General features: G+C 35.0%; 1 protein-coding gene across 2 annotated transcripts in view; it reads right to left on the bottom strand.

Annotated features, from left to right (window-relative positions):
* The window catches only part of LOC102217354 (exostosin-1-like), a 221,295-nt gene that overhangs the window by 29,256 nt on the left and 169,908 nt on the right, over positions 1–22,131 (bottom strand). For both annotated transcript variants that reach the window (XM_023347770.1, XM_023347772.1), the window contains exons 4-6: positions 11,929–12,022; positions 8,081–8,188; positions 248–367 (exon numbers count right to left, since the gene is read on the bottom strand). In XM_023347770.1, coding sequence (XP_023203538.1) covers positions 248–367; positions 8,081–8,188; positions 11,929–12,022 — 322 coding nt within the window. The remainder of the gene's footprint in view (positions 1–247; positions 368–8,080; positions 8,189–11,928; positions 12,023–22,131) is intronic.

Genomic DNA, 22,131 nt, shown 5'->3' with positions numbered 1-22,131 from the left:
ATATTCTCCAATTGTTTCTGCAGAACAGAGCAACTTCCTTTTGCGAATAAACAATCGTCCTTTGGATAAAAACATAACTGTCATCTGGAGAAAGAAACTCTTGAGGCTTAACTTTCCAAGGTGATGCACAGCCGGGGGCAATGTACAGCACAGAACAAGATGTTTCAGTTTAGCTGATTATAGATGAAACGCTTCTGACAACCCAAATCCACAAACTCCCATCTAAGACCATTTTCTGCAAGCTTACCTCCAGAGTGGTTAAGACTATTTTGGCTACAGAGGAGAAGTAGGCGTCCCAGAGGAACTGAGTCTGCTGGCGGAGAGCCAGGATCCTGTCACAGCCCACAGATCGGGTAATGGAGGGAACCTGGAGCGAGAGCAGAGGAGGGCTGTTCACATGACAGTGGGATAGATTAAGTTAGATTTTAAACAACGTTGAGTGAAGGGTAAGAATCAGAGGGGGGTAAAAAGTGAGTAGACAGGTAGACAGGTGGAGGAAGCGTAGGTAATTTAGTGGAAAGCAGAAGAGATTAAAGAAAATTTCCCCCTCAGGATTGTCCCACCTCTAATTCCATCTTCTGTCCATCATTCAGGATTCTGGATTCACATTACAGTAAATAGAGGCGACTCCATGCAAGGAGAATTTATTACAGGTTCGCTTCAGAAAGGAGATTCTCAAAACCACTTGTTCTGTCTTCACATCATTGTGTCACATCAAAAAAGGATTTTATAATTCCTTTAAGCAAGAAGAAAATGCTTTTGAACATCCATGCAATACTTAATAGCTGACATCATGTTAATCAAAATGTATTCCAGAAGTCTGTAACTGCATCTCCATTTACCATAGAACAGTGCCATTAGGCATTTCAAAAATAAATCTGCTTAGTAAAAACACAATAATTAAAAAAAAAAATTTGGCGCTAGGATGAGGTGGTTATTTGGCCGTATAAATATTAGTTTATACACTTTTTTCTTTCATTACACGAGTCACATGATGTTGCCACTGGCGCCAACCACAAAGAAGAAGATGACAGGAAGTAGTTAACGGATGATGGAGTGGCATGTTTCTTAATGACTTATTTATATACGATTTTAACTGCATTGCAACTGAGAAATTGTGTTTTTTCAACATTAGCAGAATATTGAAAAGTTTTGCACACATTTGTAAATTCAACACGTCTGTTGAATTGTCTCCACCTCCACAACATTTAAGCATAATTTCACTGAATGAGTCTTCAACTGTAAAATGCTTGAACAAGTTGTCATAATATGTCCAGCATTTTTCCATAGGTTTCAGTTAGACTTTGTTCTAAATCTGTCCTCAACTGATAATTTGCTCCCAGACTTACAAGCATGATTGACAACGTCAAGACCCGCCTCCTGCCTCTGATTGGTTGTTTGTAGTTAGCACTGGGAGCACTGGGAGCAGGCAGAGGAATTAGATTTTTTTCTGTCTCATACCATACTGTCACAACATAGTGACATTTTCAACAAATATGTAAAATATATATATTTTTTAATTAAAGTTAAATATTACAGCTTAAAAGAGTTGGTCTTATGTTCCCATTTCTACGTTTTCTTATCGGTATACAATGAAACAAAAAGTTGTCATTCTGAGATATTTTACCTTTGAGATATGAACTAAGGATTTTAAGATACAAACTGGCTTTTGAAGATAATTCCTTGTGTTTTGCTGTTTATAAAAATTGTTAAGTGATTCAAGAAATGCACCAAAGCAACTGAGGAAAAACTGCAAATGAAACGGCACTTATGAGCTCCTCATTTATTGAACTTTTTTTGAAAACCTTCAAATGATATCTGTCAGATGTTCCTGTTGGACAAATTCTTAGATTTCTTCCCCTTGTGCGTCATGCTGTGAAAAGCAGAAGAAACAATTTATTTTTCAATCTCCTGGAAAATCAACAGCAGCCTTCAAACTTGGAAAAGCAGCAACACATTAAAAGCACGAGAATCCCCAAACGAAGTCTTGATCCACACATCACAAACCATCCTCCTCATCTCCTCTAGTTATCAGAAAAATCGGAAGTCCTTCTCAGTTTACACCTCACATTTTCAAGAAACAAGAAGCAAAATTTCTCTGCAGCAAATTTCAAATCAAAGACTTTATCCAAGAAGCCATTTTCTAAACACAGTTAAGTTTGCTGTGACCTCTTGTTGTTTTAGATGACTGAATCTCATTACTTTCATGTTGGATTGAGTAAAACTCAGTATGGAGTAAATGTTGCTCACAGTCTAGCATCAATATTCATAATTGATTAAGCAAATCATCCTGACTTTTAACCCCTGAGCTTTTGTATTTATGTACAACAAATTAGCATTTTTGTAACACAAATTAAGTAGAAATACTTCAATTTAGAGACCGCGTTCATCTACATTTAGTATTAAAATTAATGAATAAGACAAAACTGGGCAAAACTCCAACCAATGCAGACCGCTTCCACTGTGACAGGATATGTGTAGAATATGCATCAACAGGCATTACAGGGATACAGGCGGATATATGGTGGCACTGCTAACTAAAACGTTTACTGCGCTAACCCTAAAGCACTAAATGTAAATATTAGTTGCACTATATCACAACATCAACATAGTATTTAGCAAAAATAAGTTACTTGGGTAAAAACGGAGAGGAGATGGAGCTGCTGCGTAAACGGTCTTCCGCCACGTCAAAATAAGAGCATGAATATGAATGTCAAACTACTTGAATAATTCTTGATGGTTGAAAACTATTATTCATCTGAAAGTTTACAAAACAGGCAAGTAAATTAGCTCTTTACAATTTATCTGGTAACCCTAATTCAGGGGAAGCTAAGAGCACTAAATTTGTCAAAATTAGCAGAAGCGCTAAAGCTCTAAATTAGCTCCACTATTGGTTCATTAGCAGCAGGAGTGCCAAATAATTTTCTTAGCAAATTAATAACCACTAACAAAACGGAAAGTCAACAATTAACAGAAACCGAAATACTGATTGTCATTTAATTAAACAAAGTATTTTCACTAAAAAGATTACTCTGCAGAAGGCTTTGAAAGTTTGGGCTCTTAGCCTGCCTTTTCCTTAGCTACACTCAATAATCACACTTCTATTTATAATTTAAAGACAAATAAGGGTAAATGTTTACATCAGATTGAGTATAAAGTGTGTGAGATTTCTGCTGGCGACTCGTCAGCTCTCAGCGGGGCGATATAAACATCACCAATCAAATCAGCTCCATTGTCTTCCCCTCCATTACCTCTAACTGTGTTTATGTCTCTCAGCAGGGGGATTCTGGTGTCTATCTGAATACCTGGGTGTCTGTTTTCCACATGTCTTGTCTCCATGGGGGAGGAAACAGACACGCTACATATTAAACAGTCCAATATTTGAGCTCTCAGAGACGTAATTGAAAGTAATGAGATTCAACTCTCTCGGCAGGCGTTGGAGGATTGGAGCTTTGATTGACTGTTTGTGACTGTGTTAGCACCTGGAACCATTTACAGACCAAATGACAAAATCTAACATTTGATTTGTACATTTCACTTCCGTATGTTACATATGTTTTTAAAATAAACTTGAAATAAAGGCTGGTTATTCTTAGTGAAAAGATGCAGGAATCTGGTTAAAAACGGCTAAAAAAGTTCATGGATTAGGATATGTCACATTATCTGTGCTAAAGCTATTTGTTAAACTTCTTCCATCAACTCAAACAATTATGTGCAACCAATAATAAACAGAGAATTTAATCCTAGATTACCAAGATAATTTCAATGTCTTAAAACAGCGTGCTAAATGTTTTCAAAGTTAGCAAAAATACTAAAAGACTAACTGAAAGCTAGTGCTTAGCACTGCTTATATTGCTGACTATCTACTTATACTGCTAGTCAGTAATATAAGCTAATAACCAATTAATCAGATTTTTATGTTTTCAAACTTCATGACAAAATTCTGGCTGATAGAAGTCGTACAGTTTTTCGCTAAAAACCCCCAACAGTTTTTAATGAATGAGTCTCATTTATAAGGAAAGCAGCCATGCTGGATTCTGAGATCAAGCTCCATGAAAACTCAAGTAGATTTTTTCCCACCATGAACACTGAGATGTCGAAGTACAAAAGGAACACGGCATTAACATATGAAAGGTGACCAAATATTAAAATAGCCTAGGTGTCTTTTCCAGGAACGATTGTACAGCACAAATGGAGGTAAAAGTAAATGACCAAATGCTCTGGAGCTCCGACTGGGTTGCTAGGTGATGGGTGGAACTCTGCTGAGGTTGCTAGGTGATGGATGGAACTCTGCTGGGGTTGCTAGGTGATGGGTGGAACTCTGCTGGGGTTGCTAGGTGATGGGTGGAACTCTGCTGGGGTTGCTAGGTGATGGGTGGAACTCTGCTGGGGTTGCTAGGTGACGGGCGCAGCTCTTCTGGGGTTGCTAGGTCAGGGACAGTGCCTGCTGATTTGTGGTGTTTCTAAAATCAGTAATTAACCAGACACCAAAAATATTAACTTATTACTAAAAAAAATGGCTAGATGATTTTTTAAGTGCTTGGGCTGTTTTTAAAAGCAGCTGAGACCCAGATGGAAGTATGAAAACATACAAAATGTGAATTTTGCAACAGTGCTTTACAAATAGTTTTTCACCATTGATACGTTTCTAATAATGCGTTTTCTGCCATCTGCTGATGGCTATGTTATTTCTGGAGAACAGCTGGTCAATAAAATCAAACAATATTTTATAGATTTTTCCAATGTTTCTGTTGCTTGATTAAAAAAAAACAAAAAAAAACAACCTTTTCCAACGCACATGAATGGAGGTTTACATAATTCATAAAAGCTGACAACCTAACATCTACCTCTAGTATAGAAACTGCATAGAAAGAGATTTCCTTTTTTGCCACACTGCCAGCAGCATCTACTGTCCCCCAGGAATATTTGACAAACGAAAAGTAAAACTAAACCCTCAGGAAGAATTGTAGTCTTTTTAGATGCAGAGCTTCTCGGCTGATACTTATTTAAAAGTTACACAAAAGTTATCTAGAAGCAGACTGAAGATAAGATGGAGTTTGCACCCTGAGGCAGTCTGAAGATGTGTTTTCAGATTTCTTCTCAGACTTTCTTCACATAAATCCTCTGATTGTTTGTAAAAGTGAACTCCTTTTACCAACCGCACGCCGTCTCCTGAGAAATCTAGTGCACTAACTGACATGAACAGCGATGGAGAGGCGACAATTCAGGCTTGTTTTTCAGCTCTAAAACTTTCACTATGACCTCTTCTTGTATTTTAGAGTCAAATGTGAGGTCATGCAGAGGTCAATCTACAGCAGAATGGCTGAAAAAAAAGGTCCAGTCAAGAAACGATTGCTAGCAATTTTCAATAAACTGAAGCAGTTTTGGAGAGAGTGAACTCTTCCTGTCTTCAATCGCAAATGTCTAACTTTATTAGACATTTATTTATTCAATTTATTTGAATTTATTTATTCAACTCAATTTATTTCACTAAATTGAGTTTTTTATACATTATTCTTTTCGCAATTTTATGGCTTATAAATTACAAAAAACATTCATGTCTTTAATAGTGGAAAATTAAAAACAAAACAGTAAAAGTATTCTAATATTTTAATGTTTAAATCTGTATTTTATGGTCCTTGATTGTTGCTTTTGTATTGATTATAGCATTTTTAGATATCTCTAAATGTAAATAAAGTGCACAATAAATAAAATGAATCTTCATTCTGACACACAGGAATAAATAAATAAATTCTTACAATTTCTGTCTTTTTTTTCTGGTTAATTGGTGGAAAAATTAAACTGAATGTGTTTTTGTTTGAACAAATAAAGCACCTTGTACAGAAACTGCTAAACTACCAGAGGATGTTTGATTTATGTTGAAAATTGTCCATTATCTGCAACCTGGACAAAGAGCGCACAGCAGTCGCGTGTTTTATTTCCTTTTATTTGTGAGAACTGAAAAATGTCAGGATTTGTTTGGAGAAGATTTCTCCTTTTATCTCTGCATCTGTATTTTCATTTATTGAAAACTTGACATTTCTGCAGAACATGAATTAATGGAAGAAAATGTTTTTCCTCAAACTTAATTATAAGTGTGCGTCTCAGTCTGTCAGAACACGCTTAACCAACAATTAGCAAGCTCTGCAGAAGGGAATGTAAAAAAAGAAAGTATTGGTGCATTAAGGAAGCTTTTATTAATGCCTCATGTCTGAAAAGTCCAGATTTATAACACAGACCAGGGTATTTTTTTATATCTCGTCCCATTTTGGATCTTCTTGTAAAGTGTTGATTGAAGACAGGAAGCAGAGACCCTCTAATTAAAAGGCAGACACTTTTAGTTTGAAATTCCCAAAATACAAACAAGCACACGTCTGTTTGGCCGTCCAGATGGTGCGAAAGGTCGCCCAGGTGACGAGCAGCGATACGTAGCGTAATTAGAAAATCTAAATATCACTGCAGCTGCCATTAAAGGGAACAGAAGGTGTTCCATTTGTAGAGAAATGCATGGCTGGTATAAATAGCTCCTGGTGTGAGTGTAAATGATTATACTTGATATGGCACTTGTGCTAATAATGTGATTATCACAAGAGCCATCTTGAAATAACATAATGTTTAATAAAGACCATGAACAGAGGCAGATTTGGAAAACTTATAGTTTTTAACTCTTAGCTTTGCATTTTTTTAGTTTCTACAGTAGTTACATTAAAAAACAATATTAGTTTACACATTTTTGTTGTAATTTGTTGGTAAAAGCAGTAAGAAAATACATGTTTACTGATTTAAATTTTAATTTAAATATTGTTACATATTCTTTCCTACAATGGAGTATCAGGAGGGTTAAATTTAGTAAATTCTAAATACATAAGAATTTTTTTTTTTACAATTTTCTATGATTAAAGACAGATTTATGATATTAAAACTGTGATATTATTAGGATCTTTTGGAGATTGATTTGATTCTAGTTTCACTATTATTCTGTGTTAGTTTGTTATTTTTGATTAGATCAGTCTTGTTCCTGTTTTTCTTCAGTTCAGTACTTTCTTTACGAGAAACTAACCAACTAACCAACTAACCAACTAACTAACTAACTAACTAACTTGCCAAGTCTTGACCGGCCCGCAGTAATAAAAAGGTTGGGGACCACTAAGCAAACAATAGATAAATAAACAATAGATCTACCATTCAAATAATCTTGGATCTGTAACATTAATAGTTTAGCAAAAGATAAATTAATCTAATTCTTAACAGGCTCCAACAGTCATTATGATTAACAGCTGCTATCCATGGCTGCCGTTTCTTTACAGAATAAAATGACCAGTTTGGCTTCTGTCTGTCTGTTTGTGTAGCTCAGCATCTTGTGACCATTTGAAAGTGAAATCAATTAAATGATGTAAATGATTTTAGGCTACCAGCTGCTTCTTCTTCTTGAAATTTATTGGCGGTTGGCAAGAAACGTTAGGTGAGCATTACTGCCACCATCTGGTAAGGAGTGTGGACCACATGACAAAAAAACCTATATCTTATTATACAGCTGACGCTGTTTTAAAAATCAAATATAGCCTGATATCCTCTGCTTCCTGAGTCCTTTTGCAGTAAATCAACAATGTCAAATTTCATTTTCATATTACTAAGGTTCCTAATTAACTTGTTTCTCTGAATCAGATCATTCCTACAACGCAAAATAACATGTTCCACTGTCTCATCTTCACATGTTTCCCTATAATACTGACCTATTCAATCCAGTGTGTTCAGTTCTAAGTCATGAAATTACCGGCTGCTTGTTTTTAGGCAGGCTTTGAAGTAGCACATTGGTTATTTTGACGTCCATCATGGCGGAGTGGGCGGAGTTTGTGTTGTTTGTATTTCTTCACACTGACTTCGCCCCATTTTGGCTGCTGATTGTGGCCATTTTGGGGAAAAACTGCCCCGTTTGTTGCAGTTATTTGAACATATTTTTCTCTCTCCTCAATATTTAAGGATTCTCTAGTTTTAATATCTTCTTTTTGCCCACTTTTTATCTCTTTTTGTGCTATTGCAGCCAAGCATTTCCACATCATCTGTGTTTCCAGTGTTTTACCTGCAGCAGCAGTCTCTCATCTCCAATGACGGCGGCTTTTCTCCAGTCGATGACTTCGGAGAACGGCGGCTCCCAGCCGTTACTCAGAATAACCGGGATGCAGGCCGCCTGCAAAAACCAGCAACACAAACAGGAACGTCCTAATAAGACTGGAAATCACATATTTGAAATAAATTGCTCATTATAATGAGAAACATTTCTGACACTTGAGCTGAAGGAAAACAAAAACCGTCTCCACATTCAGGCTGTGTTTTTAAGCCCATTGGTGTCGGCTGAGGAAAGTAATGAATTCTTCTTTCAAAGAACAGTTTTTTTGTCGTTAAGGAAAGAAATACAGAGTGGAGATGATTCTATTTTAAAACTGTTGACATGATTTCACAGCAGAGGGAAGGAAACGGGTTTCAGTGACACATAAAAGTCCTAACAGCTGACTTTTATGTGGGGAGGGATCAGCTTTTAGTGTTTTTCTTTCCTTCACTGAGGGCTTTTTTATCCTCTTTGATTGCTTTCTTCTGATGAGACACTTTGAATGCATTTCAACTAAGTTTCCCTCAAATAAATGGAGTTGCCAGGAAGATTAAAGACGAAATGAATTGTGTTTATTTATTTTCCAGTAAGCCCCCGATATTTGAAAGAGTCATTTTGCGGGGCTTAATTCATTAGCAGCAGGTTTCATCGCTCTCTGAGCTGCTGAGTGTTACATTTATTTTATAAAGAGAGTCTTAAAAGTCTGTTGCTAATGAGGAAGAGATTTGTCTATTTATAGCCCAGTTAAACTGTGTTTAAATGGATTTTTGATCCTGTTTTGTATATGTATATATTTTTTTCAAATATTCAGTGCCTCATCTGAAAAAATCTTGCTAATTTTCAGCTAAAATGCTAAGACAGGGAATAAATTAACAGCCGCAGAGCTCACTTCTAATTATAAGTGTTAGTTTTATCAGGAATACTTTGAAGTTATCACTTATTAGTGCAACTGATATTAATGAATGAAGTTACATTAATAATGGAAAGAAGGTTTTAGGTTGTTTTAGGTTTTATTTGGTAAATCTAAACATGTTTTATCGTTCCTTTACAGTCTGGGATTCAACTCAGATTTAGATGATGAAAGAAGGAAATGAAAGAATAATAATAAAAAAATGAGTTTCAGACGCAGCAGAAAGGGCCAAGCCAAAAAAAAGATTAAAAATGAAAAAGCCTAAGCCTGATATTTTTGTTGAAAGTTCAAGTTTCAGTGGATTCTTAATCAAGTGAGATTGAAAGATTAAAGGAGATTCCCCAAATGCCGAGTTCGTGATCGATGATCCGCCTCAGAAACGGTTTCATTACTTTGACTTTGATGGTTTCTTTGTCTTGTCGTTTCACGTTTATTCTCACAACTCTCTATTCAGCTCGTGGTTTTTGGAACGAAACCCTTAAATATCTTAAATTGTTTCTCATGAACCTTTAAAGGGGACGTATTACACAAAGTTCACATTTGGCATGTTTTTGTATTTCCATTTGGGCTTCAACTGTTTCTCAAAACAACCCAAACATAAAATAAAATAAAATAAAATAAAATAAAATGAAATAAAATCATCCAGTCGGTTTTTGGTATGTTCATTTTTTTAGCGGTTTCAAAAGGCAACGGAATGTAACGTCACAAATCAGCAGAAACTGCCCCTCACCTAGTGACCCCAGCCACGCCCAGATCGTTACCTAGCAACCCCAGTGGAATTCTGCCCGTCACCTAGCAACACAGAGCACCCAAAAACTGCTACTCTATGTTGAAGAGTAGAACTACTTCAACAACATATTTTTACTCAAATAAAAGTAAAAAGTAGCCATCCAAGAAATTACTCAAGTGATAGTAAAAACATATTTGGTAAAAAGTAATATTTAAAACTTACATTATAAAATGGACCAAAATATAAAGTTAAGTGAAGATTTAAAAAGAAAAATGACAATAATTCATGTAAGTAACAAAAAAAATAACAAAATCAGGCAAAATATTTTTTTTCAAATCAGTTTCTGTCAATAAAAAGAGTTTCAATAAGAGACAGACTCCAGAAATTTTACTCAAGTAAAAGTAAAAAGTACAGTGCAGTAAAAATACTCCTAAAAGTAAATTTTATCAAAAAAGTTAATCAGGTAAATGTAACTGAGTAAATGTAACTAGTTACTACCCAACTATGTCTAGCAGCCCAAGCGGATCTCCAGCTCGTTTGGACCATCCAGAAACCACTTGCTGGATTCTTCTTGGTTGTGCAGGAGGCTCTACTAATTTCAAAGATGCACAATTGTGTAATTTTGCATCTGTTTGCAGACATTTTGACGGTAGAGTGTAAATGTTGAGTTGGGGGGCGTGGTCAGCAGCAGCTTATCTGGATTTAAAGTGACAAGAGGCCCCAAAATAACTGAATTTGAATGGACCAATTGAAAGTTTGATGATCTAAGAATTATTAATTTGTTCAAGGAACCTTAATAGGTCAACTTTAGACTTTTAGATGTTGCCAGAAAATTTATTTGTGTATATTTGGTTCACTATTCAAGACTGAACAGATGTTCGTGAAGCTTAATTCTCATTTTTGTATGCATAAGTTTAATTTTCTATTTTTAAATGAATAAAACTAAGCAATAATGCGAAGGTTGAGAGGAAAACATCTGTCTTAAACACATTCACAGATCTTTAAACCTCATTGTTACATGTTTCTCAGAAGCAGTTTGAGTATTTTCCAATTTCACAAATGAAAAGTGTTGTTAAAAGAGTGTAAGAAGTCAAACTTAAATGTAAAAAATGTCTAAACAAATGGAAAATCCAACAGAAAAACATGAGAGCTGACTTCATCCAGGAGGCATAGATTGATAAATAATGTGAAAACAGTGAAATGGACAGAAACAACTTGCTAATGGAAGATGAACACATCTGTGGTGAGAGGAAGTCTTCTCTGTGGCGTATCTACAGAAACAGGCCATTTCTATTTCAGGGCGATGACAGATTGTCAATACTGATATAATTCAGCGTCGGTCTTGTCGGAGGGCGACAGGGAGCCGCCTGATTGGTGGAGGAGCTCAGCTGGAGCGCTGCAGACTTACTGCTACTAATTATGACACAATATGAATGCAACAAGGAAAATAACGGCTCTCTTTTGGTACCAAAGTTGGGATATTTTTGATGAAATCGTTGAGGCAATATGTTTATTTTTTTACTAAACTGTTTCAGAAAAGTTTTCCTACGTTTTACAACAAACCTGCAGTTTGTTGGATTCCAATCAAAAATGTTTTAATTACCTTCCTGCACCAGCAGGTGGCGACGCTCATTACTCAAATGATTCTTTGCCCATTTGCCGTTCAGAAATCGCAAATTCACTTTTGTGGAACATGAATCCAAATTATTCTTGAAAATGTGTTTTGGGATTTTTTCATATCCAAAAAATGTACAATACTAAAAAACAAGCAGGCACAATGCTATTTGCTATTTTATGCAAAATATTTATATTTTTGTACAGATCTGGCTTAATTACTGTTCTAGATATGTTGTTCTTTCAGTTGATGGCCTTTTTTTGAGTCTCTAAAGTTCAGTTAAGAATTAATCAATTACTAAATTATTTGATGATTATTTCAGTAATCGATTAATCACAATTAATTGCAATTCATCATGATTAATCACAATTGAGCCGATTAATTGTTTCAGCCTTGCTAAATGTATTGTTGCTTATTGTTTGTTTTACAATTTCCTTGATTATTTAAGTTTCAGTATAAACATCGTGTTATACAATGTTTATACTTTTATTCAATGCTTTCATGTTTTGCCTTCTTGGTTATCATCTGGTAGTAAGACAGTGACATTATTCTGAGCAGGAACCAACCTGTAGGGCCTCCAGGAAGCGAAACGACCCCAGACGGCGACCCCGCGGCACCAAGCAGAAGCTGGAGTTGTGAAGCAGCTCCTGGTAGTCGAACCTGCAGAACCAAACAGAAAAGATCGGATCAGAAATATCGCAATCAGCTGGGATGCAAGTGAAAAAATGGATCCTAAAGAAGACATGTTTGGTTATGTTTAGTCGCTTAGGAAAAGACGAGAAACAGAAAAACAAAACCAAAGTAAGACTAAGAAACTGAGCAGGGTAAGAACTCGTTATCCAAGAAGCATTTTGTGCTAAAAATATAATGAACATGTTTTGTGTAGCCAATGGGCGGCCAAAACTGAGTAAAAAAACCCTAAGATGAAGCAAATAAAGTAGCTACATTTGATTTTTTTCTAAATACCTACAAATAAAGTTGTACATTTTCGTCAAAAAATTTATGAATTGAGATTAATCTCAGAAATTTTCCAGAATAAAATGTCAAACATTTTTGACTTTTGGAAATTTCTGAGTTTCAAAAGTTGAAAATTGCCAACATCATTCAGAAATGTCCAAATTTTTTGAAGAAAATTTCTGAAAATACTCTCAAAATTTCAGAATTTTTTGGTGGATATTTACAACTTTTTTTTTTTACCTACAATGGCCCAAATTCTCTGTTATCGATTTTTTACGTTTGCTGTTTTAAAAGAAAAGCATCCAGTTCTCAGTTTCTTTGGGCTCCATTAAGCAAATTTGTTTTCAGCAATAAGAACAAGATTTGGTCACTTCTTTAAAAAACGTTTTCTATATTTAGTCGAGTTTAATAATTGAAATAAAAGCAGATTTGGGTGAATCATCTCATCATGGTTCTACCTTTTGTTAAGAAAGACAAACACTTTGTGGTGTGCTTTACGTTTCCACTGTAAGAAAATTAAAATGTAAAAGTTTCCATCTGCATCAACTGGACAAACTTGTACCGTTTTTTAACTGCATTTTGTGGCCCGAAGCACATCAGGTCAAGGGTCAACAGTTTTTTTACTTTTGGAGAAATTTAGAGTTTCAAAAGTTAAAACTTTTGAAACTGAAATTTCCAAGTTTTCTCTAGAAAATTTCTGAGATTAATCTCAAAATGTTTTAGTTTTTTCTAGTAAATTTTCAACTTTCCAAAATCAAAACAATTCCAGAAGTGGAAGATTTCCTCCATGTTTTTTTCTGGAAAATTTCTAACATTAATCTAAAAATTTCAAAAGTTTCTTTCAGCACATTTTTGACTTTTCAAACTCAGAAATTTCCTTGTTTCTTCGAGAAAATCTTTGTTATTCTAACATTTCATAGCAGCGACCTCTAACCGTTTATTTTTGGGGGGCAAAGGTCACTGAAACTTTTAACTACAAGTCACTTCTTCGTCCTGTCAGAAGTCTGAGACATTAAATCTCTCAAAATGTGTGTGTGATCTCAGGGCCGGCCTGAGGAGATCTCTGATAGCAGCCTAATCTGTCTGGGATCAGACCTTCCCACACACACACACACACACACACACACACACACACACGCACACACACACACACACACACACCGGTGTGTGTTCCTGCCCGGAAAGCTTTCCTCCAAAATGTGTGTGTGTGTGTGATAAATCCTCATGATGCCGTTGCCACATTACCAACCGTCCATGAAAACCTGCTGGGGGTTTTGTGGAAAAAGGAGCAGAAAATGTAACATATAACTAGATACTAAAAATCATAAAATTCAATCCAGTTTGTCTTGGAAACCAGAATTTCTGAGATCTAATTGGGAAAATAGTAGAAACAAGTTTTGGACTAATGGGAACAAGAAGGTCAGTATCAGATATGCTAATGAATATGAAATTAAAAGCATCATATGGACATTAAAACAGAGAAACAACATTATTTGTACTGCTAAGAGTTGTTTTCCTGGTCACAAACAACCTTTTTGTTACCAGAAAAACATTTTTTTAGTTTTATTACTAAGAATATATGGCAGCATATTAGGAACATTGTAGATAGAAAAGAAGAGAAGTCAATTTCTACCAAAAATTCAGAAAATTTTGTGATTACATTCACAAATTCTCTAGAACAAAATAAGGACATTTTTGCATTTGAAAAGTCAAAACTTTGGTGGAAAAAAATCTCAAAAATGTTGAGATGAATCTCAGAAATTCTTTGGAAAAAACAAGGAAATTTCTGAGTTTGAAAAGTCAGAATTGTGCTGAAAACATTTTCTATTTTCTTAGGGTGACCCTAAAACTCAGTTGTACTTTTAAAAACAAGTAATCATTACTTGAGTAACTTTAAATGAGTTACTTTTTGAAGGATTAAACCAAAATCGAGTTTCTTTTTCGAGACAACTATTCATCCCTGCTGCTGTTGTATTTATTCTTCCCTGGATTAAGTCAGATTATCTTCAGACTGCTGAGCTTCACTCTGTTGAAATGTGATGACCAGTTAAATGTCTGGATGCATCTTTATGCATCTGCAGCTAAAAACATCCGGCGGTGCATCAAAACCTGCAGACATCCTGAAACTCCTGCTGCTTCTTCAGATATGAAGATTTCACCTCAACTGACACTTTTTTTTAGGAAACTGGAAGCAGAAAATAAACACTAGATGGGACTGTAAGAACAGATAACACTCCGTTTTAATCTGCTGTTCATCTCTGTCACTGACTGAACTCGGAGAAGCTCATTAGTCCTTCATCGCTCCTCCTCAGACGCTCGACTCGCCGTTTGTTGCGCCTGAGCTGCATTTCTCTCCGACTCCAAACAAATCAGAAAACTTTGCTCTGAAATTCATGTTTCCAAGAAATCTCATTTTAAGACATGTTTTATTTTCACAGGATATATCTAAACATTATTCATATATTGTGAAGTTATCTTTTGAAATACACTGTAAAGAAACATCTCAAATTAACTGTAAAATAGCGGCAGCTGAAGTTCTGGCTGCTGGTATTTAACCATAAATTCGAGAAGTTTTTTTCTTCTTACTGTGTATTTACCTTAAACAACAAACTTGATTTCTAAATTATTCTTTGACGGAGTAATTTAGATACTTTATTGTTGCTATTTTATTGTTTTTCACTAAGTATTTTAAAAAAATCTTATTTTATAGAAGAAGATAAAAAGTGTTTTTTTTTAAATATACCTAAACATAATCTATTAATCCTGAAGTTATCATTTGGTTTAGTTACCTTGAGAATAAACTTGACTTCTGATTACTCCTTGAAAGAGTAACTTAGTTACTTTACTAACTACTACTAACTTAGGGCCAAGCAAAGAAAATAAAAATAATAATTATGAGAATAAAGTCACAATATTTTGAGAAATAAATTGTAATATTATGACTCATGAATTTATAGTTTTTAGTCTCAGTATTTTCAAAAAAATAAAATTTTCTAAAAGTTGATAAAAAAGAGTGGAGACTTTTAATTTGTAAACAGGGTAAAATTAACTTTCACAGTAATTTTGTCTAATTTATTAAACCTTCCTAAATATAAAGAAAGTTTTGAAAGAAATTCTGTTTTTATTAGAATAAATTTGTTCAAACATTTCTTTAAATAAATGTCCTTTTAGTAATACAGCAAAAAATTTCTTTGCCTAGAAGTAAGTTTGGACACCCCTGCATTAAGATTATGCAAATCTGAAACAATTAATAAAGTTATATTTTGAGAATCTCTGTAATTTTGATTATTTGCTCCGTTTTAGGTTTCAGCTTCTTCACTTCAGATCTTCTTTCTTCCATCCAGATGAGAACTTGCATCGATTCCCTTAAACTACGATGATAAGCACCTGATTGCTGCTTTTTATGTGTGAATCTCTCCAAATTACCCAAACTCGTCAGGCAGGTGAAGAAATGCAGCTGAAAAAGATTTTCTTTCTTGGTGTAAGCAGGAAAGTTACAGGGAGAAACGGAGACTTGGCCCAAATGCTTAGAGCCGGAATTAAAAATCAATGCGTCCCGCAGAGAATCACTCAGAACATTTTAGTTGAAAAATAAAGTGTTGCTCAGTGTAAAGTAAAATGGTTTTCTCAGTAGAAGACACTAAATAGTTTCAGGAGTGACGGATCAATACAGAGCAGAACCCGAGATGCGGTTTACAGCGTGAAAAATGTCTGCTTTTATATCAGAAGACAAGCCTGAATCCACACGCCGAAATATTTCACACGGAAAGTGATTCAGCTGGAGACTTGAGCTCACAGCCAGACAACAATGTATTGTTAGTAATTGGCAGCTCTGGATCCATCTGTTGTTTAGGGTGTTTCCGCCACAAGCACCCCGAGCCGCCGCCGCCGCCGCCGCCGCCTCTGCTGCCGCCACGGCGTGAGAAACGGAGACGCAGACATCGGCGTGTCGGAGTCGGGTTAATCCAATACGCCACCAATTATCAGGAACTGATCCTGTGCTGCTATCACATCCAAACTAATTTCACATGTCACTTCAAACTTTGTGATGTTGGCACTCAGACGTAATTTAAAAAAAAAAAAAAAGACTGTTTGCACATGGATGTGCCAACAAGCACATAACCCTGTGGCAACAATTCTCACAAGTACATCTGTTTAGTTTCCAGTGCAAATATGTTGAAATGAGACGAAACTAACTTACAAGTAACTTTCCATCGTGATAGAGGAGTTGATTTTAAGTAAAAAATTGTTAATATTGATGAAAAGGTAAAGGTATTTGACTTATAAAAAGGGGAAAATGTCAATAAAAGTGAAATACTTTTACTTTTTTAACAATGTTAAGGAATTCGTTTGATAAAACAAGTTCCTATGTTGTGCTGAAATGTCACTTGTAAGTTAATTTTGTCTCATTTCAAATGTATAAACATATTTACAGTAGAAACCAGACCAAAAACACCTGGTAAGACGTTTGTACTCAAATATTGAGTAATATTGAGTGACTGTAGAAAAACTGGTGAATTTTTGGTACAAGCTTCACTGGAAAAACACAAAATCTTACTGAATAATTTATATTTTAGTCCACTTTAAATAACACAAGGTTAACTTACAAGCAAGAAATAGGAGTTTATTTTAAGTAAATGATTCCTTAATATTGATGAAAAAGTCAGAGCATTTCACTTATAGCGAGGGAAAAATGTCAAAAAAGTGAAATATTTTTACTTTTTCATCAATATTCAGGAATTATTTAGATAAAGCTAGCTCCTATCATGCTACAAAGTTACTTGTAAGTTAATTTTGTCTTATTCCAAGTGAGCCAACATTTCGCATTAGAAACTAGAAGTGACTTGGTAAGATTTTGTGTTTTTGCTAATATGTCCTTTATTCAGTGAAGTTACTTTCAAATCCAGAAATTTTACTCAAGTAAAAGGAGAAATTCTTCATGATAAAATTACTATAATAGTAGTAAAAAGTACAGAGTAGTAAAAAGTACAGAGTAGTAAAAAGTACTCCTAAGTAAATTTTTTCCAAGACGTTTCTCATGTTAATGTAACTATTTACTACCCAACTCTGACTGCATTAAAGTGATTCCTTTCATTGTCAATCACTGATATTTATTAAACCAGATTATTTCCGGCAGTGGGTGATAGACGGCTGCAGGGTTATAAATATTAAATCAACCAGATATGCAACCAAATAATAATAATTATTATTATTGAGCAATGAAGAGCCGAGGTTTGAGTTTGTTACAAGCTAAAGGTTAAAAAGTCGTCAAAAGGAGATTTATCAGATAATCCAGCAGCTTCTGTTTGTGAATTTACCTGAGAAATGAAGATGCTGCAGAGAATGTTTGTACATTTAAAGATCTGCCGCTGTAAACAGTTTACACATAAAGCCTGTTCTGTGCTGTAATGCAGATGTTTTACTGCGCCTGGCAGCTTCTCTTTGGGAACAACAAGTGCGTTCGCTCTCCAGGGCTCAGCAGTTAAAAATAAACTAAGTGGTTCCGATTTGACCTGGAAACGTTTATCTTAACTCCCTTCCAACACTAAATGTAAATCTTTCTTAAGTGTACATTAGCGGCATAAATTCTACCAACCTGTTAATTATAACATGAATGTGGTAAACGTTTATGCACTGAGGTTTATAACCCGAATATTTCTCTTCAGCTTCCATCTATCATTGATTGCATCATCCACAGAAGCCTAGAAGAGGTCGTTATGTTATCTAAGACGATAAAAATTAGTGTTGTTAACTTTTGCAGTGTTAAACAAATGAAAGTAAATATAAAAAATAATCAACTGTAGAGGTTTTAAAAGTATTCAGCAGGTAGAATCACAGGAAGTGATAATCCAACCTCCATTTTCAGGGCTGCTGTCGAGTTGAAAATCGATTTTATCAATTTATCAAACTCTAAAGAAACAAAGAAAGCAGAAACAAATATCTTATTATGCAAAAGAACAAACATCAGCTGACCAGCTGTAGCAGCTACAAATGAAAGGGGATCCATTATGTAAAATTCACATTTTGAATGTTTTTGTATTTCCATTTGGGTTAAAAATAAAAGCGCTTTAAAAAAACATCCAGCTTTTTTCGCAGCCAACCCCAAAATCTTTCCAAAAATGCTGGAGGCGACAACAGATGGTTTGTTTCTTGAACACACACCAAGTTGATAGTTTGAAAAATACATGTAGTTAATTTCTAGCTGAAATATAGGCAAAACAATAACAATAATAAATACCTTACAACCTATATGAAAATGAGAGTTAATTTAATCTGATCTTACAAATTCAAAAATCATTTTAATAAAAACTCACGTCATCACACCGCACATTTAGCTAACAAAAGACTTTTTTAAATTAATGGGAGGGTCTAAAAGTTACCAAAGTCATCTTAAATCCAAATGCAAAAAATAATGACAGATTTTGGTTCTAAACGAACTTAAATACATTCCAGCTGCTGAAACAAAAACTAAATTGACAGAACGTAAGATTAGTAAAACTTCATCAAGCTGTTTTTTGGTAATAAGTTCATGTTTCTTGTTGTCTCTGGAAAATGAGCCGTTTCAAAAACTTGCGGAATGCAGGCACTGCCCCGTTACCTAGCAACCCCAGCTAGGCTCTGCCCGTTACCTAGCAACCAGAGCAGAGCTCCAGGGCGGTTGGCCAGCTGGTTTTACTGCTGTATGATCATAATAATCGCTTCCCACTGCTGACAGTTCCATGTTTGTTTTTGAATAAAGTAATTTTATATTTTTCAATCTTTTTTCTGATTGTGGATTCAAGTATGTTTTAACTACCTGGTTCTGCATTTAAAGTGAAGAACCTAAAGACATATTAACTTCCTTGGCACCTGTGTGTGAAAGAAACCTCTGTGGACTGACTGAAAAAGCTGCTTTCTATCTTTAAGCCAAAAAGACGATCAATGTCCTGTCAGCCACTTGTATCACCTCCAGAGTCGGATCCAAACAGGAACTTTCTTTGTTTATCCTAAAAGGATTCTGGAGTGTTGAGATTCTCTGGGAGTATAAAAACATTTCTTCATTTTCCTCTGCCAAACTCTTTTTCTGTCTTTAATCTAACAATTTGATTATAAAACTCATAGTGAGACAATAAAAAACTTCCTGCAGCGATGTAATCTCTGCTTTAGATAAAAGTTTTGAAGCATTTTGAAAAACGCTTGTGAAGGAAAAAAAGTCACAAAGTGGTTTAAATGCTTCATTAGGCTTCAAATGTACTGCGTTAGCCACAAACATCAAAAACAGAATCATAAATCTTACAAAGTTTAAGGAACTACAGAAATGACAAAAATATTCCTTATGTACTGGAATGGTCTCAGACTGTATTTACACATAAATAAAATATTTCAACAACTTCTTAGCCACAAAAAGTAACAAACTTTTTTTCTCAATTGGAAAGAGTCAATCTAAAACTTTAATAGGGAGCTAAATTGGGGCCATAATGTCTGTTGAAAGAAAAACTGAAAAAATGATTTGAAACTGAAAAAAATGATCTTGAACCTAAAAAATGTTCAAAGCTACACTTAAAATGTAAGTTTTTTTCAGTTTCAATTTGTTTTAAGTTTAATTTTTTTTTAATTTTCAAACAAACTTTATGGCCCCAATTTATCTCACAGCTGCCCACTGGCAGTCCATCACACACACACCAATATGATTTCTTTATTAATTGTAATATCAGCCAGCACAGCATTTTTTCTTACACCTGGCTAATTTATTTGTAAAAAAAAAAAAAACATTAGACACTTGAATTAACAGAACAAACTGTGATGACTTTTTTTTTAATTGGAGGGTTTCCATTAAGCAAATTTGTTTTTGAAACATCAAATTGTGCAGTTGTATGAGCAACAGAAACAGATAGCAAAGGAAACATTACGGAGATATTTGGGTTAATTTCCATGATAAATTTGTCAATAATATTGGAGTTATGCACTTCTCTGATATAGGAATTAAACTTTTTCATATAAGTACAAACCTTTCCCACCAGATTAATAAAAAATATATTTGTATCAGGTTTTATGAATTTAGAGTTTAGAGCAAATTTTAACCCCTTAACCCTGGAAAACCGGCATGCAGGCGTTCTGTTGCAGGTTAAGGGGTTTTAATGACATTGAAATCTGATTAATTTAGCGCTTCCAGTGTTTGTTCCCAAACAGCAGCAGCTCCGGGGGCCATGCTGAGGTCGGAGAGCCCCGAGGTCCCACCGGGGGAGCATCAAAAGTTCATAAACTACATGGAGGGGAAAATACAGGGAGGGCTGCTGCTGTCAACTTCCATTTAAATACCAGAAGACACGTGGAAGAGCTTCACGGAAACACGGGAGAGAATCGCTCGCACGTTCATCGCTGCATCACTGAGGCGGAGGGAAATTTCCATATTTATCAGCAAGCGTAAGTAAATGTGTGTGTAAACATCGGAGCGGAGAGCATTTCTGCTCAGGCCGAGTTGAAACGCGGGTCTCTGGGCCGGTATTAAAGCGTAATGTGGCAGGCTGGTCTGGATCAGAATAATAATGCACTCACACAAACACACACAAAAGATGAACCCATGACACACACACACACACACACACACACACACACACACTGGGAAGCTGACTGTGTGTTTCAACAAACAGATGTTTCTTAATGTTGATTACAACATAACATTTCACAACATAAAAGATAAAAGTTTCTTTAGAACTGAAACCTCACAATGACACATAAGTCAAGCACAATTTTTCTTCTGTTTTTAAAAGCAACAGTTTTTGCAACAGCTGTTTAGAACCACTTTCAACAGAAAAGAACAAATGGAGTAAATTTCCACCACAAATTTTGAGATTCATCTCAAAAAGTTTCTAGAAAAAACATTGAAATTTCTGAGTTTCAAAAGTAGAATTTTTTTTTACTTTTCAAACTCAGAAAATTTCCAAAAATCAAAAATCTTTGACTTTTGAAACTTTCTTAAAGTAATCTCAAATATTCAGATTTTTTTTCTCGCAAATTCTAAAATGTTCAAACTCAGAAATTTTCAAGTTTTTTCTAGATGAATCTCAAAATTTTATAGCTTTATCGAGCAAAATTTGGATTTTTTCCCCCCAAGTATTATAAGCGAAGTAATCTGCTGGTGAAACTGTTTCATCAATTTTAAGGAATTATTTACTTAAATTAAGCTCCTATATTTTGCTGAAAAGTTACTAGTAAGGCATTTTTGCCTTATTTAAAGTGATCTAAGACATTTGCACCAGAAACTAGACACAAAAATACTGTTTGTGTTTTTGCAATGTGTTGTCCAAATCATTAGGAATCACTTTTTCTAAGAATGATCACTTTAAAGTTTTGTGATAAAATCTAAACCTTCATGTCTATTTGATGAGAGGCGTGTCCATTGAGGTTTAATCACAATTAACCAATAAAAACACAAAGAAAAACTGTCAGACTACATATGAAGTACATTTGATTGATTTCAAAGAGAAGTTTGTAGTAGTTTTAAGGAAAAGTAACACCAGAGTTATTCTTCCGTTGTGAATGGTCATCATGTCATGATTTATGGATTTTGGCCAGTTGTAGTTTCACCGCCACAGGAATTACATGTGTGCCATGAATCGTGCAGCCCAGAGACCGGCTCACCGGGGAAATGTTTACAAACATCCATTTGTTTCATCTTTCTGCAGTCAGACGTTTCCACCTTCAGGATTAATAACAAAAAGAAAAACACATGACCTGGTTTTATGCTTTGGAGAGATGATGAAAAAATCGGTGCTCAGTTTACGAGGCTGAACTAAAATGTGTTGGTTACATTTTATAGTTCCTTTAGCCTT

Source organism: Xiphophorus maculatus, chromosome 15, assembly GCF_002775205.1.
Source record: "Xiphophorus maculatus strain JP 163 A chromosome 15, X_maculatus-5.0-male, whole genome shotgun sequence".
Taxonomy (NCBI): Eukaryota; Metazoa; Chordata; class Actinopteri; order Cyprinodontiformes; family Poeciliidae; genus Xiphophorus; species Xiphophorus maculatus.
This window is presented reverse-complemented; position numbering and strand designations above follow the sequence as displayed.